This window comes from Equus przewalskii, chromosome 2 (genome assembly GCF_037783145.1).
Source record: "Equus przewalskii isolate Varuska chromosome 2, EquPr2, whole genome shotgun sequence".
Lineage (NCBI taxonomy): Eukaryota > Metazoa > Chordata > Mammalia > Perissodactyla > Equidae > Equus > Equus przewalskii.
This window is the reverse complement of record NC_091832.1, coordinates 71,055,866-71,083,401: the sequence shown is the minus strand read 5'-3', so window position 1 is coordinate 71,083,401 and position 27,536 is coordinate 71,055,866. Positions and strand designations below refer to the sequence as shown.

Sequence of the window (27,536 nt, the reverse complement as noted above, 5' to 3'; positions counted from 1 at the left end):
AAGCTAGTCAAGGTTGTTATGGTAGATATGTCAAGTCCTGAACGAGGGAACGAGACACAGAAATATCTAGGGAAAGAAACTTTTAGGCATATAATCTAGATCCATTAGGAATACATATATGGTCCTCACTCCCACCTCCTTAATTTACATAATAAACATCATTTCCATATTACTAATTTATGAAGCAGACTACTTTCCCTCTTGGTTTAATTTTGTTAACATCTGTGCATCAAGATAATTGACTTGGATCAAATTTTATGGTCATTGATCCAAAGGATGTAATTCTTCACTCCAAATTGGTGATTAAATATTATATATTTTATTTAACATACTATACTATAATCAATTCAACCAATTCCATTGGTGAACGTTATGAACAGAAGGCAAATAATCTGAAATATTTTGTTAATTTTTAATACAAATAATTCAACCTACTAGATTTGGATATGGCTATTTCCATAGCAATGATATTCATTCTACCTCATTTTTACAAGTTTTGGTATAGAATAAAGAAAAAAATCTTATCTTCATCTATTTATAGCAAAATAGACTTACTACCTGACTTACTTTCCCGTAGGTTTTCATTAAATTTTGCTCTTTTGTGATATTATTTTAAATGATAAGGTCACTTCTAATTAATTGAAGTTATACAAACTCTATGCATTTATTCATTTTCTGTAGGACATCCAGGGGATGTCAGTGCTCATTAAATCATAAAGAGTGGGATTCTAGACAAAAATGTCTCAAGGGGCTGATTTCTTCTCTAGCACACAAATGGCCAAGTGGGCTGGTTTAATATAAAACAAAGGAAATAATAGTACAGCCTACGAGCAATAAGAACAACAACAAGGAAGCTGATAATAACATGATTCCTCAATTAAAACATGTAATCAGTTTACGCACTTCTAAAAGAAGTCAAAAAGAAAGCACATCACTTTCATTCCTGATTTTTCATATGCTAATAAGTATGGACCTGAAACTTCAAACAACTGTATTAGTTTGAAAATAAGTGCTTATAATACAATTAAACATGAATCTTTTGAGCTGCTTGTTTTAGTAATAAACACTCATCAGACTGTATAAGGAGGCATTTTGTCCAGTAGCTGCAGATTTATTTTTAAAATGTGTATTATCAATAAATTATGCCTTGTTACTAGAGAGAGTTTACAGCAAATTGGAAAAATCTCGGGATTTAAAACCAGACAGAAACTAGATCTCACTAATGCTCCCTTCTTACTTGCTACTGAGGAGAGTTACTCAAATTTTCGGAGTTATGGTATTTTCACTTGTATTATGTGAACAACAGTAACAACCTCCCATAGCTGGTCTGGTGTATAAATAACCTAGAAATTAGAAGAAGTGGGTCGGTCTGATTGGGAGTGAATTACCTAAACTCTTAACAATGTCTCCATTTCATTACCTATTCGGATAATTAAGTTTGTGTTGTGTACATCTCAGTATGGGTGGGAGTTATAATGAAACAATGGACATAAAGACTGCTTTGAAAATTATAAAGTTTTATGAACATATATCTTATTAAAAATCATTTTGGATTTGAGTTATATGCATATATATGTATTAAATACTTGTCCTTGAAAGTTTTCTTATCTAGTCTCTCCTCTGTAGTCTTTTCTAGAGCAGCAAGCACCTCACTCCAGGCCATGGTCCTAGAAGAATGGAAAATGAGCCCTGAGATAAAGAATACATGTTTGGAAGTGGCAAATCACCTCATCAAACATAGAGTGTCACTTGGTTATTTTCTACCTAACTACAGTCTATTTATAGCCTCAAAGAATCACCATTAATTATGGGAAAGTAATTTTCTCTAGACTCATTGCTGAACACATAAAATGACGTTTTTTGATCTCCCTATTTTGATTTCCATAGATTTTTTTCAACTCTATTCCTCATAAAATCCTTGACCTTCTTATTTCTGATTCTTATTATCTCCTTTGTTCTCATTTTAAACTTAATATTGGAACTCTGATTTGATTTGTACTACTTTCAGGTAGAGTTGGCATTAGGTGTTTTGTTTTTGTTTTTAACACGTAAACTTGTGTTACACAAATTTAAAAGAGAGGTTTCTTCCCTGGCACACAAGAGAGGATGCTCCCCAACCCCTTAGGTTACAAATTGAAGATAGTTGCTTAATAAGAAAAATCTCTCAAACCTCTCAATGTTCTTATTCAATTTGAAAGATTTTACACTAAATAAATGTTTTCAGAATTTAAAGAGCAAGTCATCTGAATTGCCTTATAGATAAAACAATAAAACCCTATTATTTTTAATCAGGTCAGTTATTGAGGATGCAATGGTGAAAATGGCTATGGAATTGGCCATATTTATATATCAGTCAACGCAAAGCAGAGAATAATCTAACAGATACATACAATCATGGGATTATAAAGAAAAGGTCCTGTTTGTCTTTATGCCGCATTATAATGTATTATTATCTCATTTACAATCTTTGTGGTTAGCCAATGTATGCAATTCAAATAGTGACTGTGTTTTTCCCATTCCCAACCTAAGAGAGACATGGTAGAGTGACCCTCTAGATTTAGACTGTTGGAATCTCAGCTTCATTAGTTATTGCCTAAGTCACTTTTGGTAAGTTTTTAACTTTATGCCTCAATTACCTTCTCTGTAATATGGGGATAATAATGATCATACCTATCTCTTCAGATTGTTGTGACTATTAAAAATGAGAATACGTGTAAAACGCTTAGAAAAGCTCCTGGCACATAATAATCAGCCATCATCCTCATCCTCTTTCTTGTCATCATCCTCATCGCATCATTTTTGGATGGGAGATGATTTTATGGGAAAACTTCAAATGCTCTGGGTGCACAAAATGGAAATGTAGCACAAAAAATGCTACCTCTCAAACAAGGAATGCATTTATGGCAGAAGCTAGCTAAATATTCCCAATTTTGCTATTCTGGTCATACAGGAAATTATATTTCCATCTTTCCAATAGATACATTGGGGTATGTCATTGGTTTCTAGTCAACAGCATCCGGTAGAAGAGATACATACTACTTCCAAGCCTAACCAGGTATCTCCATGATCACCCACTCAGATTCTTTCCTTTATCTGACAAACTCAGAGGTCTTGTGTTTAAGGGAGTAGCCCTACGAGATGAGAGGAGCAGGGTTCCTTGCATTCACTGTTGGAGAGTGAAAATGACCTGAATCAGACTAAGTCATGAGCAAAAGCAAATCTTTAGCATGTGAAACCTTTGAAGTTTCTGAGTTTATTTGTTAAAGCTCCTATCCTTCATTTTCTGTACTGATTACCAAGCGAATATCTCTCAGCTTTAAATCCATTCTTCTATATTCTACCTCAAGATGCTGGAGCTTGGAGCCTTCAAATGAGATTTCTCCTTTGACATTGACCTCTTCGTCAGGTTCTGCCAATGCTAGTATTAAAGTGAACTAGAAGTCAGGAGCAGAGAGAAAGGACAGTCTCCTTCTTGCCTACCCTCTGTTTCTGTTAGTGTCATCCCAGCAACATTTCTTTAAGTCAGCAGTGGAGGGTCGGTCCACTTTCCAAGTTTTTTTTTCACACTCCCTGAACTATCTTCATTACACCATCTCCTCCCTCCCATCTGAATAGATAAGGATAGCGAAGCACATTCCCTTCAGGGGTCTGGGTCTTAGATCCTCAGGGTCCCTCCTCTGAACTCTGCAGTTTCCTGCAGCGGCTGAGAAACACCTCTCCGTGGAGTCTAGGGTGCAGTTCTGAGGGGCCTCACCTCTAGCCCTTTAGGTTCAAATAACACTAGCCTCCTCCTTTGGTTACTCTTCCTTTTGGGTGGTTGTTACTTCTCAGAGTTACTAAATTTATGTACCTTTTTGACTGTTCAGTTTTCTAAGAGTGGATTAATAATTTTCCATGTCATATTCTCTCTGTTAAAATTACTGGTGTGGTTTCTGTTTTCTTGACTGTATCCCAACTTTTAGAACTATCCAAATACAGAAATTGGTAGCCAAAGCCTGTGCTACCATAACAAAAATCTGAAATACACGGCATTAGTTAATGGTTGGACAATGGGCAGCAGGGAAACTGATTTCAAAGGTAGAAAGCCATGTGTCTGCATGACGTTTTGGCAAAACTCTTGGCAAAAGTGCTATTTGATTTAACTTGAGAGGCAGACAGTGGACCTGCTTGGCTGGCAACACTCAACATAGACTGAAAAATAAAACTTAATAATGTATATTCACTGTTATTGGTCAGATTCAGCAAGGTGTTACAAGGGAAACAAGGGCTCAGGAATTAATTAGCCAGTGTGAAAGCAAATCTGACTGGCAGTAGAGAGAACCTAGAAGTTTCAGGGCTTATTGGGCAAAATGTCTGGCTTCTTCTAAACCCCAAATAGTGGGACATGACATTGATGCAGGTGTTGAGTAACAAAGGCCCAATACAAATCTACATTTGAATAAAGAGATTCAAGGCAAATACGAGATTTAGAGCTGACACTCAGTAAAACTTCTCAGTTGAATAAAGTATCTCTGGACAAAGATAATGTTAAGGATGTGGTCTTTCTGCCTATTTTTTCAAGAGTATGATCTTAAAAGAGAGACATTGGAGAAGAGAAGGCAAGGGCATCCAAGAAAAGAACTTTCCCAGGCACGTGGACCATCGGGAAGCAAATAGATTAGAACCCTACTAAGATTTCAGAGAATTGTAGTACTAAAATACCATGATCTCAGAATTAGGAGCTTTGAAATATTTAGGACTTCAAACAACTCTTTGTCCCCAATTTTTTCCCAAACAGGAAAAATTATTTTAAGCCTATACAACCCTGAACAGGCCCTTCAAAGTTGGATATGGAGAATGATAGAAAAGGAAGAACTTCCCAGAGGGCATATGCAGATGCTGGAGCGAACTATGGACAAGGGAGGTCTCCCAGCAAGCAGGGTCAGAGCCTATTCAAGGATTCTCCTCGACCTCTAGCTTAGGGGACTTTAGACTGTCAGTCCAGCAAGATTTCACCTCTAATTGCAATGTATATCTGATTCTTTGTCTTTCCAAGCATGCATGTTTATTGTGATTTCCCTCTTCCTACTCCTCTCTTGTATATGGGGTATATCTGTATGTTGGGAGCTGGTTTCAAAATACAGATAATTTATTCACCATCATCATCATTTGATGAGGACAATAAATAACCAAGAGTCATTAGTTTTTCATGGATCACAGATTTGAGCTAAATCCAGTGACTGAAAGAATTCTGAGTTATCTCTCTTGGAAAGTAATAATCATTTTTCACGAGAGAGTGGAAACGTAACATGAATATTTGGTGACCAGAAAGGTAGACTGTGGTAGAGATGGGCTAGATGCTCACTAGTTCCATCTGCTTTTCCTGTTCAGATAGCTTCCTAACATTTATCAGTCTCCCTTGCAGTTCAGATGGAGCCATGAGACTAGGTTTTGGCAAATGGAAGGATATCCACACATTCAAGCCTGTTCCATAATAGTCCACACACGATGGCCCACTAAGTCTCTCCCCTTTTCCTCAGTGACCTAAGAGGTCATGAACTTAAGAAGATGGCATCAAAAGATGAAAAGATTCTGTATCTTTGAATCGTCATTTGGCAGTGAACCTCCAAGGAGAGCTGCCCAAGATACATGGGTCACGTCATAAGATAGACATATTTCATTTTTCCATGTTATAGAAACTGATATTTTGGGGTTATCTTATAGTGGCAGGAGGCTACTCCTTTACTACAGCATTAGATTTGAAAAGATTAATTACTAGATTTAATTAAATTGGTAACTTGATGCCTTTTTATTTCACTAGAAGTATTTGAATGGGAAGAAAACACCATTAAGAAAGTGAGACAGTGTGGTGTAGTAGAAAAAGCCTTGCCTTTAGAAGCCTGGCTTCTACTAATCCTTTTATCATTTACTAATGAAGTGACACTGGCAAAGCAAATTAATTTCTCTGGGTCACAGTACACATCTGTAAAATGAAGTTAATATTAGGTTACCCAATTATAGGAGAAAACCAGGCCAAATGTTTGCTCAAGATTCTTCATGGTTTTGATCTATGGTTCTATGAAATAGAAATTAAGCACCAAAGCCACTCTAATGAAAGCACAGAAGTAATTTTTTATCTTAAAATTTTTAGCTTGCATGACATCTATGAAAGTCCAGCTTTATATATAAATATTATGTAACACACATGTTTAAATGGTGTTAACTCATGCCAAGCAGTTTTATTGAAAATAACAACTCACAAAAGATCATGTTGGAGTAAGATGAAAGAGTGCAGATAACAATTTCAAAGAATCTATCCCGGAGAACATTGACTATCCAGTCATGTTGCACACATTCTGCATACCCTCTGCCCTTCCCCACAATCTAAGATGACAGAATTTAAGCAGGATTCCTACTTCTATTTCTATGTTTTGTCAACCAAAAGCCTTTCCTTTAGATGGTTTCTCTTGATATTCACTCAATAATGTTTGCTCAGGATCAGTATTTCTACGTAAAAATAATAGAAATTATCCCATAACTCAAAAATAAAAGATATCTCTAAAATCTTTGCTCATATTTAATTATATGTTCATCAACTAACAAATCAGGCTAATGAAAACACGTGTTCGTATAAAATGGTAAAACAATAATTAAAATATATCTAACGTCAATTTAAAACTTAGAGACTGAATGGAATTTTTCTTAAGTAAAATCAAAGAATGTTCCAGCCCAAATCTAAACAAAGAACGTGTAAAACTCCTCTTGCTAATGAGCTCTCTTTTCCGGATCACTGGGAAATAACGGCTAGCAAAAGCCAAGTATGTAAACCCAAAGCAGAAAACAAAACATAAAAGAGGATATTATTGATTTGGTCTTCAAATCGTTTTTGCAATTATTTAATTCACAATTTTACATGAAAATTATAATTTTTGAACCCTTTTTTCTGACAGTTTTTAAATATATACAGGAAAATACCGAAGTTGTGATTCTGATTTTTCATTATTTTTGGATAACTCTGTACTTGATTTTCCTTCACTGACTCTATTACACAGGTATAGAATGCAAGATATAAACTTTAAATATCTCTTTAAGGTCACTAACATAATGGAAGGGCAATGCCCAAAGAAATAGAAGGAAAAACAAATTGTCGTTTAATCTGAATCAAACTCAAATATTATATTACATTACGATATTTTTATTAATATCCATTAATTAAACTCAATCTAAATGAACAATATAATACATTGCAAATATCACTATAAACAAGAATAATGTTTACTTAGAAAGCCATGTCTCTTCCCATTTCCTTAGTGTCCCATTTACATACAAGCCATTTTGAGGTAAAATAACTTTTGACTCACCAATGTGGAGGTTTGTGAGACATCAGCCAAATCCCCTGAGATCTCGGGTGTTCGCGTGTTGTTTGGGATTCTGTGAGGGTTACGGGCTATCGCTTCACACCAGCCCAGCATTTTCTCCTTCCTCTTATCCCTTTTCAATTTCTGAAATGCTGAAAACAATTTACATTCCCTGAAACAGGTCACTCATTTTAGTCGTCTGTTTTTGGAAAAGGTACATATTTGAAATGAAATAAGCAATTTAATGAAATACCAATGGAGACATTTTATTTTAACCAGGAGTCATAAGGGGAAAAGAAGGATATGCCGATTATTAATATTAACCCAGAGCCACAGAACAATGGAAAGAGTATGCTTCTCTTCAAAAGGCCTAACATCTTTTGTACCCCGATTTATGGCACTTCTAGACTACGGGAACTCCTTGCAACAGGTTCTAAGTGTCATTTTCAGGGATCATTTTATAACAAGAAGATCTTACCTTGGGAGCTAAGAACAGATCTAGTTCCTGATATATCTACATATTTCAATGACATCTGAAATTTGGCACAGATCTTCAACTGAATGCTCTACACATGCAGAATAAATTGAACACAGGCCAGGGATAAAGATTACTCATTCTGGCAGCAGCATGATTATCTCCTTCATAAAGTTCTGCCAACTAGAGGAGAAATTTTACTGCAAGCACAGTAAATTTAGTATACGACATCCATCACCAGTATAGTCTACTCAAAAATAATAATTTAACAAATCTCCTTACTCTATCATGAGTAAAAATATTCCACAACTCTTTCCAGCTTTCCAGAACTTCTCATTTGGGGGAATGCTTTTTTTTTTTCCTTGTCTCTGAAAAAGTTATATCAACAATGCCTTTTAACTTAATGGAGAAAAGACTGCTTCCTTTGTAAAGTTTTACAGCCTACTTTTCCACTCCACCACCCTCCGTAATTAGAAATAGTTTATTGCAGGTCTTTAGTTAAATGCATTACACTGTCAATTAAATATCAGAAATAATGTGGAGTAATTATTTTTCACAGCATCTAAAGCAATTAGCAATCTGGTGGTTTATAATATTTTAGGGATTCAAAATAGCACATTTCATAGCTCTAAGAAAAGTAACATAAAGAAAGGTTGCACTAACGGATTGATGAGTTATTACTCTAAATGACAAAACACTCAAGTTAAATGGATCTGAGCAATGTAAATAGGGAAATTATAAAAAAAAAACTTTCATAAAAATTAAGTCTAAGATACTCAATGGAATGGATTTCTTAATGAGACTGGCAATCTCATATGGGTGAGTCATTCATTCGACATGGAGGGAAATGGTGAGGGGAGCTTAAAAACAACCGTTTGAAAGAGCAACAAATTATTAATGCTTGCCTTTTTGAACATATTGCTTGAGATTTTATTGAAAATTCTTATCTATGTTATACAAAATCTGCATATCCAACTAATTTGCACTCCACAGAAAGTAAATATTTCTGCATTCTCAGTATACAGTATCTTGGTTACTCATCAGCTTTTAATTACATTTCTTGAAGTGTGCTAAGAGTAGATGAAAATGAGTATCTTTATTCAAAGGCAAGGAGTGAAATGATACATAATGACCAAAATAGTTTAATCAAGTATAAACAAATGTTCTACTTGTAAGTCATTTGCCTATTTTTAAAAAAATTTTAACTCTATAATTAAACATCACTTTAGTACTTAAAATAAAATATTGAATTCAGGCATGAATAAAAAGCATAATAAAGTGGCCTACAAAATTGTGATATTATCAATACCCATTCTGGAATATGATTTTAAAGGCAGCCAACTTCGTATTTCCCATTCAGTTTCTGAGACTGAATAAGACAGTTTAATTTCATTGGCAGCACGCTTTTGTGGTGGTGATCATCATAGCTATGTTCCTCCTAATTCAGTCAATACTAAACCATAAGTATTTGTTGAGCCCTTACTATATTATAAGTACTGAAGTAGGCATGGAAGAGCCATACGATGAGGATTACTATCATTTTTTATTTGAGTTGGATTCAGTGCAATATTCTAGAGAATTTTAAAATCCGAGAACAACTAAGATCTTTCTGACTCTCTAATTTTTTGACTTGTAAATTTATTTGCTCAAGTATGAGGTGCCTGCCTGCTCCTCTTGATCTTAGACGTGTTCCCTAAAGTTGGCTTGTGCAAATCATCTTTTTGAACTGTTTTGCTGAACTGCTATCAACACCTCACCATGAAAAAAGCTTTTCAACTTTTGGCTATACCTGCTGAAGTAGCATAATAAAATGTCAACTGCATTCTAGTTTTCTTTTGCATGTGACAGTTATTATCTTAATTCTAGAATGATTAGATAGGCTAAATAATTCAACAAGTTAAAATACATACTCTTTTTACCTAAATAATATGTTCATAATAATCATAGAGTATTCACCATAGACACTGTACTCTTTGTTGTGGGGAAACAGAAAAGAAACATGATACTCGGTTATGGTCTGGAAGACTGGAAACCTTATAATTTAACTTGGGCATATTCATAGGAACATTTATAAAGAATGTTAAATGTGTGAAATGGTAAAAGCAATTTAACCACATAGCTTCACTTCAGCTTTTTATAATATGAATGAAGAATATGTGAGAATATAAAAAAGGCCTAGGGTGGGTACATTATTACATCTGGACATTCACATCATGTTATGAGAGAAATTTTGCCTAATGACTTGTTCTGTATGATCTGCATCCACTGACTACCTGCTGCTTTAGAATCAGAGAATCATCCAGAAGAAAGCAATATATTTAAATGGTCTCCAAAGAAGCAGCATGGGTGTAGGCAAATTGAAAGGGGGCGAGAGAGGAAAAAAAAGGAGAGATCCATTGCCTCATCCCATAAATTCCTGTGGTTAAGACTGTAATAGTTGCTCAAGACAATATCTTATTTTCCGTTGTCACAAAACACTCAGACATAGGCCACACTTTAAAGAAATCTCTTTTTGCATCATTGATAATAAAGTAGAAATTCCAGGAATAGTTTAGGTGATTTAAGATAACTGAAGGGTTAATAATGTTGATTGCTGAGCCTCTGCAGACCAGAATTCTTCCTACACAGGTCTAGAGTACTTATCATATTCTTAGGCATAAGAATGTACTATCAGTCAGAAGGGTAAGCAAATTATGAGCATTTATAATTAACCCTAAAGCACTTTAAACTGTAAGTATCATTAGTAATATATCAGAATAAGAAAGTGGTCATTAAGCATTCATGTTAATTGCTATCTAACCATTGAACCAAGTTAATATGAGATGCAGCAATGAGCAACTTATATAATGATCATGGGAAATTGAGATTTAACTAAGCTTAATTTTTAATATGCTACTTCAAGCAGATATTTAATTTAATAAATAGGAGCACAGTGCATTCTCTGTGAACTAAATTGACAACAAATTAAAATTAGGAAGAAAGAAGTGCAAGGCAATTGGGCATATCTCACGGAGAATAATTTACTTTTAACTCAGGAAGCATTTATTGAACACTTCTTTTGTGCCAGACACAGTCCTTGGAACTATTGGGACAGGGATCAAAGAGATCCAGAGCTTAGAGCTAATAGGGGAAACTGATAAGTAGACTAACTTTTGATGGTAGTGCAGAGTACTACGAAAATTCTGAGAAAAGACTTTGACTTAGTATGAGCTGAAGGATAAAGTTGATTCTGGATGACTCTCCAAAAAAAATAAAATTACAAATAATTTATATGAAAATTAAAATTATTACTATTACAAAGTCTTCTGCCACTACCAGCTGTGTTGTTCAACTCCAGGAGGCATCATTCACATTGTAATCCATGTAAATGGCACTGTGCTCCAAGAGATGCTCTTCACATAAAACGCCATGTGAATGGTGCGCCTGGAGTTGCACAACCTGGCAGAAAGAAAGCCTAGCTGATTTCTCTAAGTGAAGCTTACTACACTTACCTTACTGCATCCCAAGTCTAATGTAATTTAAACTTAAAGTAAGAACTTTGTGCTCACAGAAAAAAATGCAGTTGCCTGCTTCTACCTTGCCCCTCTGCCTCCTCAACTATTTCCTTCCTAAAATGTGCCCACTCCATATCAAATTCAGCAAAGTACAGTTAAAGCCCTCGTCAAATGCTCCCCTGCTTCACCACATACTTGTAAGTGAGAAAGTTTCCCCCACCTCCTCTCACGCAGACAACCACACTCAAATTTGAGACTTGAGAATACTGCTTGTCTAAAAATTTGAAAGGACTTTTCAACTGAAAATTTTAGAGATTTGGCTGTATACTTATTTAGCTAAGTGGTATTACGAAATATAAGTCTCAACTATTAAACACTTTCTTCCCCCAGCATAATAACAAAGTTCAGTCTCCATTATGAAAGAAACAATTTACAAATAAGAGGAGTGGGCACTTAGGAATATGCTTCCCTTCCTCATTGGACTGTTATATCTCTGAGAGCTAATGTTTGTTCCTTGGGAGAGTGTGTGTGTGTGTGTGTGTGTGTTCCAAGAGTACTCCTTACACACTCAGAAAACTATAACATGCAAGCCTAAAACTCACACCGACTGCTACTCTGGAACCCTGGGTGGATATTTTGAAGTGCTCACACACAACTACGAATTGTTCTTAAACACTTGGAGTGCTGAAGACTACCAAGGACTACCTACTGGAGATGAATTTTGGAAGTCTTTAGACTACAGAGTCTTTAGACAGAATAACCGTATTTGTTAAATTTACTGCTATGAAACGGAAATGTGTGCTGGGGCCTTCTGATTTCCATAAGTAGTTTGTGAGCTTTCTCAAGTGGAGAGAGAGGTTCATAGTTGTATTCTAAGATGTGGAACACTAACTGACATAGAGTCCAATAAATAATTGTTGTTAATAAAATGAATGATAAGAAAAAAATGAGCTCTCCTTCTTTGAGTAAAGTTAGGAAATGGGAACCACCATAAGGTGACTTGTAGTCAAGGTTTAAATTCCTAAATGCTTTTTGCTTGGACTATAGGAAAGATATATTTACCTATGCAGTTTTCTTTTTAAAAATTCTCCCTCTACCTTGTAATTCATCCTAGAAGCACTGATCTTTCTGTGAAGTCTTCTCATTTACTCTAGCCTGTGAGGAGGCCTGGTGGTGAATAAAGAAATGACACAGTAAGATGAAGTGGGGCTCCCATTCCCTCCTCTGTTGAGGAGTGCGGAGAGAGAAGCTTTTGAAGAGACAGTTCTGGTAGTCATATGAGCCATAACACTAAAGAATATTAGGAATAGGAGAAAGGGGCAGCTTCTAGGTAGACAACTTTGGGAAAATTATAGTAACAGTGACTCCTTCAGTCTTAACATACTAAGGGAAGTGACTCAGGAGATGAAAGGAAAGTCACACACAAATATCCACACCAGAGATGGGGGAGTTGTTCTTCAGCGAGGACTAAAATGCTTCTTCATGAAGCTGATTGTGCTAGTTCAACAATCAGCACGTATGCTGGGCCAATCTGTTAGACATAAAAAATGAAAAGTGAGTGACTTCTGGTTTAAGATCTGACATGAAAAGAGTTGGGAAATCATCACAGCCATCCTTACAAAAAGATAAAACTGAACAAACTGAAAATCAACGATTTTTCTCGGAACCATCAGAGAATGAGGTTGTAGAACAAACCAACACCCCAAAATATGGAAAGACAGGTGAATACAGAGAATCATGGGCAATTTCAGAATATTACATGGAGAGAAGCCGCAGGAACCATAAACTGGTGATAACATACAGTAATTTTGAAGTATTATTGAGGTATGATGTGAACTAGCTGGAGAATGAGAACTTCCCAGAGGCTGCAATCTTGCTGGAGGCCCCATACTTTCCTGGGTTTAATCACCATCAAATTCACCTAGATCTAGTGATGAATAGCAGAGAAAGATACCACTGAGGCACTAGTAGGGAGAAGGGAAGAGTAACCATAATCAGATGCTCCTAAACCATTCTTAGAACAAAGAGTTATTCTCTGGGGAAAATATCTTAGCAGAGTCTAAATAATTTACCTGAATAAAGCATATTTCTCCCAGCACAGGCTTTTCTAGCCTTCCTGACTCACTTAAAGTAGGAAGGAAGCTAAGAAACACTTGTGAAGGCCATAGTCCAGGAACACAGGCCCACTGAAAGACTAGATTCAATCATAAAATTATGGAATAATTCCTCTCTACTGTAGCTTACGACCATACCAACAGGGCTTCAGGATAATGACAGCAGATTATTACAAACTATCTTTGAGGAAGAGTACTTGGAGAGGCTCAAAGTCAACAGGGAAGACAAACATAAAGACACCAGAAGAACATGAAGCATCCGGTAGCTATAGCTACAGCAAACATTAAATACGGTCCCATTTCTAGTCAGAATAACATAAACTCACATTAAAGGTACATTTACCTAATTTTCTATTACCAGATACACCACATGAGGCTTTCAACAAGAAAATTAGACAGCATACTAAAAAGCAAGAAAAACAATGTAAAAAGACATAAAAACATCAGAACCAGATTCAGATATGACACAGATATTGGAATTATAGGGAAATTAAGATATCTGTAATTGATATGTTAAGGTCTCTTATGGAAAAAGTAGACAACATGCAAGAACAGATGGGTAACATAAGCAGAGAGATGGAAAATCTAAGAAAGAACCACAAGGAAATGCCAGAAATCAAACCACTGTAACAGAAATGAAGCATGCTTTTGATGGGCTCACCAGTAAGCTGGAAGTGTCCAAGAAAAGAAACAATGAGCCTGAAGGTAGAACAACAGAAACTTCCCAACTGAAATGCAAACAGAATGAAGAATGGAAAAAGGAGCAGAGCATCTAAGAACTATGGGATTATTTCAAAAGACGTAACATATGTATAATTGGAATATCAGAAGGAGAAAAAAGAGACATAAAAGCAGAAGAAATATTTGCAGGATACAAGATTAATATACAAAAGTCAATCACTTTCTTATATACCTGTATGCCTGTATGCCATCAGTGAACAATTGGCATTTGAAATTAAAAAAGTAATACCATTTTCAATAGCACCCAAAAAAGAAATTTTTAGGTATAAATCTAACAAAATAGTTACAGTATCTATATGGAAAACTACAATATTTTGATTTAAAAAATCAAAGAAAATCTAAACAAATGTAGACATATTCTGTGTTCATCGATAGGAAGACTCAACAATCTTATGATGTCAGTTCTTCCTAACTTAAGCTGTAGATTCAGCACAATCCCAATCAAAATCCCAGCAAGCTATTTCACAGATATTGGCAAACTTATTCTAAAGTTTATATAGAAAGGCAAAATACCTAGAATAGACAACACAATGATGAAGACTAAAGCTGAAGGACTCACACTACTCAGTCTCAAAATTTACTACAAAGTTATAGTAACCAAGTAAGTGTGGTATTGGAAAAACAATAAACAGATAAAACAACGGAACAGAAAAGAGAGTCCAAAAATACACTTACAATTATAATCAATTCATCTTTGAAAAAGAGCAAGGGCAATTCAATGGAGAAAAGATAGTCTTTTTCAACAAATGGTTCTGGAAGAACTGGATATCCACATGTAAAAAAACAAATCTAGACACCTTTCACAAAAATTAACTCAAAATGGATTTTGAGCTAATGTAAATGCAAAACTATAAAACTTCTGGAAGAAAGCAAAGGAGAAAATTTGGGTGACTTTGGGTTCAGCAATGAAGTCTTAGATACAACATTAAAATCATGATCCTTGAAAGAAAAAATTTCAGAAGTTAGAATTTATTAAAATTATAAACGTCTACTCTGTGAAAGGCTCTTAAGAGAATGACAAGTCAAGCCACAGACTGGGAGAAAATATTTGAAAAATGCATATCAGATAAAGGACTTGTATGCAAAACATACAAAGAACTCAAAACTCAACAATAAGAAAACAAACAACCCAGTAAAAAATGGACAAATGAGCTGAACAGACACTTCACCAAGAGACTATACAGATGACAAATAAGCATATGAACTTGCCATCATATGTCATTAGGGAATTTCAAATTAAAACAATGAGATACTACTATACATCTATTTGAATGGCTCAAACCCAACAAAATGATAACATATAATCCTTGCAAGGATGCGAGGCAACAGGAACTCTCATGTGCTGCTGGTGGGAATGCAAAATGGTACACCCACTTTGGAAGACAATTTGATAGTTTCTTACAAAGGTAAACATAATCCTACCATACAATCGAGCATTGCACTTGTAGCTATTTGCCTACCTGATTCAAGAACTTATGTTTCCACAAAAACCTATACACAAATGTTTTAGTAGCTTTATTCATAATTGCTGAAAACTGGAAGCAATTAATATATCCTTCAACAGGTACATGGATGAACAAATTGTGGTATATCCACAGAGTGGTATATTATTCAGAAATAAAAATGCACTATTAACCCATAAAAAGCCATGGATGAATTTTAAATGTATAGTTCTTTTAAATAAGCCAGTCTGAAAAGGGCTACTTTATGTATGATTTCAATTATACGACATTCTAGAAAAGGCAAAACTATAGCAACAGCAAAATGATCAGTGATACGGCAGTGAAACTATTCTGTATGATACTGTAATGGTGGATATATTAGACCATTCATTTGTGAAAATCTGTAGAACTTCACAGCACAAAGGATAATGTGAAAAATACAATCTAAATATATTACAAATGTATGAAACGAACTCACTGGAGAGTGTGAGGGAAAATGTGCTGACCTAAGTAACTTTAGAAATGAGTGGTGTCTGTAAGATTAAAGCAAAAAATATCATACATAGGCATCGTACTTTAGTTCATAAAATTGTTCCTCATGGAAGGACAGGTTAACAATTCTGATACAACTATACACAAATACTGGAGTTATGCACTGATTACATATAGAAATACCCATAAATATGTGTATATACATGGGTTACTATACATACATATATCTCCTTGTTCTGCTGGTTGAGAGGGCCTAGAAGCAATGACACTTCAGTAGCAATGAATCTACTAGTGCCCAGATTTTGGGTTCTAATACTACTCTCCAGTCAAAGGAACCACGGATGCTTGGAGAAATGGCTGATCCCAGGGCTGGGACAGGAAACATACAAGATGAGCCTGGAGCAACTTGTAGTGCCAGAAAGTAAGATAATGCTAAGAAACAAAACAAAACAACCAAACAAACCAAATGCAGTTGTGGATCTATGCCAAAGGGACACAGGAGCCAAACAAAATAACTCCCAATGGCCAAAGCTGGAATAATTTTAGCAAGAAAATAAAGTAGTATCAAATTATAACCCAAAGCATAAGATAAATATCCATGAGTTTATACTGATATAAGTACATGATTGAATAAAGAAATAAATGGAGAACAGAGAAATCTCTCAGGCAAGATTCTAAATAATTTATGTAGACAGTCCACCCTCAAAGGCTCAAGAGGGGCATAACTCCTCACTCCATTGCAGATTGTATAGAGTAACTTCTTTCCAAAGAGTACAAGATGGAAAGATGGAAAAGAAGAGTAACTTTATGGTGGGGGAACCTGACAAACCCCACCTCAGCCGGGTTATTAAGGTCAACATCAATAGTGATGTCACATTGGTGGTATGTACTCTTTTAAGCTGTGATGAAAATGGTACTTTATCTCTGGGGTCTTCCTCCCCAAAACCCATAGCACCAGTCCAACAACCAGAAAAATTATCAGAAAAATCTCAGTTGAGGAACATTCTACATAATGCTTGACCAATAATTCTCCAAACTGTCAAGGTCATCAATCAAGGCAAGTCTGAAAAACTGTCACAGCCAACAAGAGCCTAAGGAGACATGAGGATTAAATATAATGTACCCTGAATATGATACTGGCAAAGTGACATTAGGTAAAAATGGACGAAATCTGAATAAAGTGCAGATTTTAGTTAATTTTAATGTATTCATATTGGTTCACTAATTGTAACAAATGTATCACACAAATGAAAGAGATTAATAATAGTGGGACTTGGGCACAGAGTATATAGGAACTCTTTGTATTATGCTCACAATTTTTCTGTAAATCTAAAGTTGTTATAAAATAAAAAGTGTATTTTAAAAAATGAAATATGGATTCTATCTTTCAGGTCTGCGAAAACTACACTTTATTTCAACATACAGTTCTAATGAACAGGCAGTAGAAAAATGCACATATCCGAAAGCTAATGATTTAATGACTCCAACAAATTATTCTAAATTATATGGTTCAGGCATTTATTACAGAGAAAGATTTAGATGAAGTTAGAAATTTTGACTGCAGTTATTTTTACCTTGTCAGGAGAAAATAAATAAATAACTCGAAGAGACTGGCAGAAGAATATGTATTACTTGTTTGGGATTCAAAAGTGACCAAATGGATTTTATTCAAAGTTCCAAACTAAATAATCACCAGTGGGCAGAAAATAGGATAACTACTAGCCCCATCTCTCTCAGAAATGAGAGAATTTAGTGAAAGTACGAAATTCATAGAATTTAATGAAATGCCTTTGAAGAACACATTTTGTGATGTGCACCAGACATGTCCACTTCCTTAATATTCTGTTTACCAAGGGCATGAGAGTGTGAGCATGTAAGAAAGAAAAAAAACCACACACACACAATGTATTGATATTGATTCACTAAGAAACTTGGGTTTCTTGACTAGTTTTACAAACACACTTAAAGGCTTTTGATAAAATATGGGTTTCCAATTTTTCCAGTGTTAAAACATCTTTTTATCATAAAAAGGTTAGCAGCCATCGACTTAATAGTAAGTATATTTTAAATATAGATTTATTGAGAAAATGCATTGCCATGTGAATTTAAGTTCTGGTTTTAATAACTTTGTAATCCAACCCAGAGATTTATATCTCACATCTTGAAAGTCATTGGAATGTCTACATCTTTTTACTTAACATTTTCATATATATAGATTTTACCATTCACATAGACCCTGAAAATACGGCTTCCAGAAAGATTGGTTTTCTTTCTAACTCTCTTGCTCTTTGAGCTGATTTCAAGATGATTGTGTCTCTCATTACTCAAGGCAAGTTTCCGAAAGGCATATGCTTTTATACCAGACAGATGTGACTGAACATTTCACATCAATTTTCTTCCTTTTTTTTTTGCTGAGGAATATTTGCCCTGAGCTACACATCAAATATTTTAAACACCTCTCATTGTCCCACTGAAAACCATAACAGCTAGGTTATTATTTAATATAAATGTGAAATTCTGCTTAGCTAACAGATGAAAAAATGTATGAGAATGTAAATACAAACTTACCTAAATATTTATGTTTATTTCAGGGACCTGGATCATTTACATGAATACAGTTTTTTTCTGGTAAGTTTTGCAAAACTCTTAAGATTAAAATATTTCATAATCAACTTTCCCTCTGTTTTGTCCATGCTAAGGGACTGTGTACCTCTTTTCCTTCCCTTTCCTATACTGCCAGCTGAAATTTCTACTAAATTTCTTACAATCAAAGAGAGATTTTACCTTTTTGACACTGTAACTCTTCTAAAACAGCTACATGTTTCCCTCTTTACATCGGCCCTGAGGGAACTAGAAGTCAATTAACAACATAATTTGATATTTTCTGATGTTCCTAGTATGCATTTTACATACTTAATGTAACTCTGAGCATTTGTTAATGCTTGAATATCATCAACCATTGGTGTTCATCTTTTTTGCCTATTTTTAACCTAATGTTCCAAAGATATCTTTGTGGTTCTCTCAAAATTCTTTTGCACATTGTAAAGGTTACATTCATATAAAGATGTTTCTTAGCTGCAAGTATATAACAAGAATCAGTAAATTCTTTGTACTCACTCCTAATGAATCTCCCACTTCCCTCTCCATCTAGTCTCTAATTGTGATACTTACATCAAATGAAGAAAAAAAGGCGATGTAGTTCTAAAATTTTATTGTTTAAACTTGCCATCTGGTTTCTTTAAGTTTTTAAATAACTACTAATAATTATAAGTTTTTAAACCAAATTTTGTAATACTAATCACATGGAAGCCTATTTATGGATTTCCTTCCATATGAGGCTATTTGAACACAGGATAATATTCATAATATAGCAGAATTTAGTTACTGTTAACATTAAAGTTATTGTGTATGACCGCATCAGAATTACATTTCAGCAGCAAAAATATGATGAATTTGCTATCATATATGCAATCTCACTTAATCACCGACACTTGACCTGACCAATAATTCAGATGTCTACTACCAAGATTTTTCTTTTTGTAGATCACTTATTTGCCACAAACTACTCTTTGCCACTCCCAAAAATTACATGGTCTAAATTCCAAAAATACTGACATAAATATTCAGTAATATCTAAGTTTTAAATATCACAGTTTAATTGATTATAAACCAATACCCAAAATTCAAAGTGATAGAAAGTGTATTAATTTTCAATACACTACTTTTTCATTTTTTTTTCTGAGAAGCTTATCCTTCTGGTAAGCCTTCTTGTAATCTCCTGTCTGTATTCATCTCCCTGTAATGGCTCTTTCCTGTTCTCATACTTTCGTCATGTTGTATATACTAGACTACTTCATCAATAGCCCTGCGGTATCTTGCCTGGTTGTCTACCTGCTCCTCTGTTCGTGTGAACTTGGTAGCTTATTTACTCCATTATCAGAGTGCCTTTTGCATTGCATTATTATTATTTGTGCACTGTCTGCCTCCCCACCTCCATTGCGAGTACTCTGAGAAGGGATGAGGGTGTCCTCAAATAATTCTCTTATGTCTCCTGCTCCAAAAACAGACCACAGCACTCAGCAGACACTCGATAATGTTCAATGAATATTAAAAGAGGAAGAAGAAATGTAGAATATCAAAATAAAGAAAATATTTCCCATATATAATGAAAAGCAAAAACTTATGACCCAATGCTGAACCTTCTTTTAACACTGTTTACATACAAATGTATTAAAATGCTGTAAAGATGTAAGTTAAAATTAAAATCATAAAGAGAGAAAGTCATTTTGTGAGCATATGACAAAAACTGCAAACAACTTTAATGACAAATAGGATGTTGGCACCAAACCAGTGCATATGAGATATATTGCGGAAAACTATTCAACAGTTGATGCTAAAAGAGAAAAACAAAACAATTTGAATGCACCAAAAAAATGAGCTTTTGCAGGGTTCTAATGTCACTGTCTAATTTCACCCCAAAAGAGAAAAAATATACATATATACACACAAACAAATGTGTAATTTGGAACTGATTCCATGAGAACCAAATTTGGATATGTGAATAGTAACTTTTAAAACAGCATCTGCGAACATCCATCTGAAGATAAATTCGACATTTAAGATGTATTCTGTTTTATTGTGGAGAAACAACTTGAACTAGTAATAAAAGAAGAAAGGAAACTTTGTTTTTTGACACAATAAAAAGGGACTTTTGTGAACCTTATAACCCTCCAAAGACTGCCTGTGTAATGAAAAGCAAGTAGTATTCAACCTCAGAGGATTTTTTTCCGGAAAAGATGAATAGAGTCAGGTGAAATAGACAGAAGGCTTTAATGTGACACTATGCCCTGCTGCCATATTCCTGACGACACCTTTTTCAGTAACATTTAATGGGTCCTTTATAATGTGTTAAACAGCTTCTTAAAATTTGATCCATAATTCACAAGAAATGTCTGAAGCTTTAAACAATAGGCTAGAAGGAGCAAAGTTACTGTAGCCAACGAAAAAGATTTTTAGAGAGGCAGAAGAAAATCAGGAAGGAATGGTGTAGTTCAGGGATTACATGAGTGAGTTCAGTAACACTGAAGTTGCAAGCTTTATTTCCCCAACTGTAATCTAGATCCGTGATAATTTGAAGATTTATGCAAGCTTAAGTAGGGCCTCTGAGCAGCCAAGTATAAATAGCAGCCTGTTCTTTAGAGAATTTGTTATAAAGATGCTTCACGACCTTTGGCAATGGTAAATCCCAATAACAAGAGCAATCCAATGGATTTGCTCAGGCGATGAGCAAACAGACTCAATTTTGCACATACAGTAGGTTGCAGGAATGAAATCCTGACCTGAGAGACTGTAATTCCAGAACAGGTGTAAAATCTGCCTCAGGGCCATTAATGTCTTGCTTTTTTTGACCCCAGAAGTCACCATCAAATAAAAACACAAATTACATATTACATTTTGCTACTATTGAAAATTATCTCCATAGTTTCTGTCAGACAACCCAGAGGGATAGAAAAATTCTGAAATAAGAGAGCATTTCAAGCAGTTTATCTATTAAAGAACATTATAAAAGTCTATTTTTTAAGATAAGGAAACACTATGGCTATCAAATAATGTTAAACCGATGATTATATTACAGAAAATTATGTAGCTATATTCGTAAATCACCTCATGATTTAGGTAAGTTTACATAATAACTTGTCCAGATTTTATACTATTAAAAATCAGACTTGTCATTAATATATATTGTCCATGCCAAAGTGTACACCAAAATCTCAAACTGATATGTTAGTCAACATGTAAACAGATTGGTGGACATAATATTGGAAAGTGGCATCTTGTGAAATAGTGAACTCTCCCAACACTATCTTTGAATATGAGAAAAATGTAAAACCTAAGAAATTTACATACTTAAATATTGCTCTTGTTCTAGGAATTTGGAACTCAATTTAGTTACTTAGTCAAAGGTCCAACACATAAGACCTCACATGGTTTAACAGTCAATTTTCTGGCTAAACAGGATCTCTATGTTGTTCAAGTTCAATAATATAAGGAAAAAATAATGACTCATAATAGAAAGAATTATTTTTCAATTTTCTATATAGAGTTTTTCTAAATTTCTGTATCATACTCAAGGAGTCTAGTTGCTTCAAATGACTATTGTCATTAAGATGTGTCACAAACATTTTCCATTTGAAAAGTTTTATCATTCAAACCAATCCCACTTCTATTATCCTTGCCATTTTCCAAACATACTTAGGATACAAACAAAATAGAGCAGAGATACTGCATTTCTGCCTAAGTACCCAGGTTTCCTAATTTGCTTGGTTGTGTTTGTTGGCACATTATAAATAGTGTTTTACATACTGTAGAAGAGAAATATTATTTAAAATTAATTAACTTATATGACAAAGAATCTGAAGTGCACATTTCTTCCCTGATTGCTGTCACAATGACCTAACAGTGTAGTGAAGCAAAATGGGATGGATTAAAAGAAACTGTCAGTCTAGAGATAGTGCCTTTCCATTGTAGCTCAGAGAAACATTAAGATGGCTTGAAACCAAAGGAAGCAATCAATAGAGTATAAATCATGAGTTTCATATGTGAGACACAGAGTACCTTTTTTTTCTTATGTATTGTGGTAAGATTCTCATTCACAATCATATTTAGAGAAGTGGTACAAAGTAGCATTGTTTTTTACACAGTCTGGCACAATTAGAGGTATTTAGTAAAAGATCTAACGGGGGAAAAAAACAAATTGTTTCAGTAGAATATAATAGTGGGATCAATATTTGACTGGCATTATGCCTAATACTATCTATCCCAATATCAAAACTGTACTTATTAAGTACCTTCTTGCTCATGGTGTTGTGTGAGACTCATTCAGAGAACGTTAAATACAAGTCTTTGCCCTCTAGAGGACTTCATAGTAAAATGGATAGAAAAGTAGAGGCAGAATAGAAAAATGAACTGACATGAAAAACACAAACATTTTTAAATAAATACATCACATTTGGTTTATTGTGTTAAAGTATATGTATGTGACTCTACAAAACCAGACATAGAAGGAAATAGTCACAGGATGTGCTTTTGATATCTTCATCTACATTATATGAAAATTTTGTGCTTATTCCTTTATTATGTAGTTCAGTACAATACCTCTTTTTTGTTAATATTTGAGCCCAGGGATTCCTAGTTAATGAGTAATCCAAAATGAAATGCCGGGAAAATTTTGTTTTAGACAGTTTATTAAAATGACTAATTTCATGACCTTTAATGTCCAAAACAATTGACTTTATTAGCCAAGGAAGAATATTTGATACTGGGGTTAGTTATTTATTAATTTAGTTAAGAAGCAGCTTAAAGATTTGAAATGGAGACACTTAAATGGAAAAATTTAAGAGCAACAATATAATAAGATCAACCATTAGATGGAGTTGGATGTTTTACCAAACACAGTTAGTGGAACTAAATTCTAAATATGTCAGTGTAAGTGATTTTTAATTCTAATTCAAAATAACCTTAGGTATTCTGCATTGCTCTGGTCAGTCTTTTGGTCATATGTAAAGTGAATATTTTTGGGCGCTGTCCGAACTAGTGTATCATCTTGGAGTGAAACAAAGTGGACTGCCAACCAAAGAGAAGACGGAGTCAACTTGAGAAGATTGAAATGCCAAAGAAAACGCAATTTTTCATTTAAATCTATACAAGTGGACCCTTGAAAAATGGTAAATCTGTACCCATCATAGAAGATGAAAGCAAACTCTTCAGAGAATTGATTGGAAGATAAAAGCTCTCAGCAAAGAATTACCTGATATTAGAAATACTTGAAAACCATGCCTGCTTTTTCTACAATAAATAGGTAGTGTGGTAAGTAACTTCTTTGCTTTTACATTAGAAGAGATTATACAACAGTAAAGCCATATCTTTTAGTATAAGATAAATATGATCAACCATAATTTACCTGTATTCAAGGAGAAGTGTTTTTGCTAAAACAAATAATCCATATTTTACTTCCAAGAAAGAAAAAGTCAAACTCACAGAAACAGAATAGAATGGTAGTTGCCAGGGACTAGGGGATAGGAGAAATGTGGAGATATTGGCCAAAGGGTATAAACTTTCAGTTATGAGATGAATAAGTTCTCAGGATCTAATGTACAGCATGGTGACTATAGTTAATACCGTATTGTATACTTGAACTTTGCTAAGAGAGCAAATCTTAAGTCTTCACAGCACACACACAAAAGTAACCATTTGAGGTGATGGATGTGTTAACTTGATTGTGATCATCATTTCCCCATGCATATGTATAAACCATCACATCGTACACTTTAAACATACACAATTTCATTTGTCAATTGCATCTCAATAAAGCTGGAAAAAACAAAAGAAAAAACAAAAAACTTGTTTAAAAAAGATACTTTCAAGGGCCAGCCCTGTGTGGCGTAGTGGTTAAGTTTGTGTGCTCTGCTACAGCAGCCCAGGGTTCACAGGTTCGAATCCCGGGCATGGACCTACACACTGCTCATCAAGCCATGCTGTGGCAGTGTCCCGCATTCAAAAAAAATAGAGGAGGATTGGCACAGATGTTGGCTCAGGGCCAGTCTTCTTCACATACACACAAAAAAGATACTTTCAAAATATTCTGTACCAGAATACCAGAAAATACATGGTTCCATGTTGTGATATTTCTCAGAATTTATTTAAAAATAGTAAAGTCATATTGGTAAGACCAAATTCATTAGATACTAGAAAATAATCAACTTCTCCAGCTAATGGACAATCTCCCTCCTTCTATCAGACTGACGAAATTGAAACTTAAGTAAAATTCCCTTTTAAGCTTCTCATCTAGCAAGTTCACAACTTGCTGTTTCCATAGTGGGGGTTATGGTGTGGGGAGAGGGGACCAAGTTTAAGTGTTCAAAATGAAAAGCCTTTTAGAAACTGTACTGGTCCTTATTTCTATGTCAATCCAGACTCGTTTAGCTTCTGGGACTTGATCATTTGCTCACAGCAGAGCCCCTTGGCCTCTGCTGCTATTGTCTCATTTCCTAAGACCTCTGGTTATCTCATCTCCTTTCAAGAGTCAGGCTTTTGTCAGGGCTGGGCTTTGGCATGGCACCCACCAGGCTTCTCGTGGTGGGAGCTGCAGCTGCTATGACAACCCTGTGTTACTTGATAGTAAGTTCATAGGAGGTCCAGCTTCCCCAGCATCTGCCTTTAGTGGCCTGGTAACACAATCCAGAAGTGCATGGGAGTTAACTCCCAGTAGGGAAAACTAAAATCAATGAGAGACATAAAATGGAAAAAAAGGACATAAAATTATTTACCCTTCCTCCCTGCTCATGGATTATTCTAAGGCGTAGATCTCCCTGTTCTGTCTGGACACATCCTCTTTGTACAAGGCAACTGGTCGTGTTTTCTTATGAAGCTAGGGGAAGAAAGATAATGCAGTATCTTTTATGTGTTTTCCTTCCGCTGTGCTGCTCCATAATTGGCCCTCTAACAAGAATTAGCATGTAAGCCTTGCCCCAGCCCCTTTTTTCTAAACTACTGGGGCTAGGACAGTATTGGAAACTGAATATTGGTTCAACTCTTATTTTTAAAGAATTTAAAATAATTACGCATTCCTTTTTATATCCCACACACTGAAAGTCCATAAACATGAGTATAGTCTAGGCTGAGATCTTGTGGAGATCTTAGTCTAGCAAAAGAGATAGATATAGGCATCAGAGGGATAGTTACCAGCTGAGTGGCATTCAAAATATTTAACAACCAGTATGGCATAGGTACTACCAATTGCATCAGATATTACCCTTTTGGTTGTTGGATTACTAGAGATGCTAGAGCAGCCAGGTGACAAGAGTACACACTCAGAAGGCTAAGCTCTGCCTTAATTACCAACTGGAGTAGAAGCACTGTAATATTTTAATAGCTGGTATGTTAGTCTTGGTGTGTAGCATCAACTCTCATACCAAAGGGATACACACGTGACTGAGATTTTTTATCAGTGGAACACAAAGTCAGGGTATTGTATATTGTGTGGTAACTTCACTCACATTCGATCTTTTGCTGAAGTATAGTCTTCTAGCTATTAAAGTGTAAATTTTTTGTAGCAACAGAAAATCAAGTTTAAAAAATTAAATCAACACTATTAACATAAAATTGTGTGACTACATGCATATCCTAGGTATAGACTGATGTTGAGAAAATATTCAGGTAGAAATGCCATTTTTAATAAGGTAATCATTGGAGGTTATGTTCGTTGAGGGCCTAGCTATATTTTTTAGTGACATTTTATATCATTGAGGTGGCACTTGATCCTAGCTTACAAAAGTCTATAAAAGATAGATTTTTAGACAAACAGCAGCATTGGATTATTGAAATTCTCAGAAAACTTCCATATTTTATATACTCACCTTTGGGACATTTCATCCTTTTTTTTCTTTTTTTTTGAGGAAGATTAGCGCTGAGCTAACATCTGCCACCAAGCCTCCTCTTTTTGCTGAGGAAGACTGGCCCTGAGCTAACATCTGTGCCCATCTTCCCCTAATTTATATGTGGAACACCTGCCACAGCATGGCTTGACAAGCGGTGCCATGTCCTCGCCCGGGATCTGAACTGGCGAACCCCGAACTGGCGAACCTACTGTTCCTCCTGAAACAGATCCAGATGTATAGGAAAAAACCACATTTCACACGTACCCTGAGGTTTGCACTTCAAACACAGGGACATGAAGTATTTTTTATATACAATAAAATTTCTGAAGCTCTCCAAAAAATTTTACTTCATATCTATATAATGTCTCTATAATTACCCTCTCTCTGTAATTCTAGTCAGTTAAGGACAATTCATAATGGTGGAATGAGCTCAATTTTATTTGCCGCGTTAACACACATGTTGAATTTGATTTTGAGGGCTGTGCTTCTTTCTAACACATCAACGATACTCTTTTTGAAAATATTTCTTCAATTAGTCTTCAGTTAAATGTGTTCAGGAACCTTTGTGACATATACAATTTTGAGTTTCTTAGAACTTTTTCCTTCCAAAGTCATTGATGTGGAAAAGCAACTCAGCAAGACTCAGCAATGAAATATACTAAATCTTAATAATCTGTCACAATTTCTTCCAAACTAACCTTAAATTGGTGATGATTAAAATCACAATATGAAAGAAATTCAGTCTGTAATTACATTCCCCATCACACCATGCAATGAGAACTACTCACAAATTCCACAGCATGACCTATCTTGCTCAATGCCAGAATGGAAATTGGGCTCATGAATCTTCTCTTTTGATTTGAATAAAATGTTGCAATCTTTATTTATCCCCTTTTCTTGCAGGTAGTAATGTGTAGAAACTGAACCCAACTTTTCCATGTTTAAATCAAATTACAAAATCTTTACGGAAGTGAACTGCCTGATTAGGATTTTGTAAATTGTTAA

The 27,536-nt window shown here is 34.9% G+C and overlaps 1 protein-coding gene across 10 annotated transcripts in view; it reads right to left on the bottom strand.

Moving 5' to 3' along the window:
• MARCHF1 (membrane associated ring-CH-type finger 1) overlaps positions 1-27,536 on the bottom strand; it is a 755,838-nt gene that overhangs the window by 281,508 nt on the left and 446,794 nt on the right. For 8 of the 10 annotated variants that reach the window (XM_070608438.1, XM_070608408.1, XM_070608418.1 and 5 more), the window contains one exon: positions 7,341-7,489. The exons of the other annotated variants lie outside the window; for them this stretch is intronic. In XM_070608438.1, the coding sequence (XP_070464539.1) occupies positions 7,341-7,451 (111 nt within the window). In that variant the 5' untranslated portion in view covers positions 7,452-7,489. The remainder of the gene's footprint in view (positions 1-7,340; positions 7,490-27,536) is intronic. 10 annotated transcript variants of the gene reach the window in all.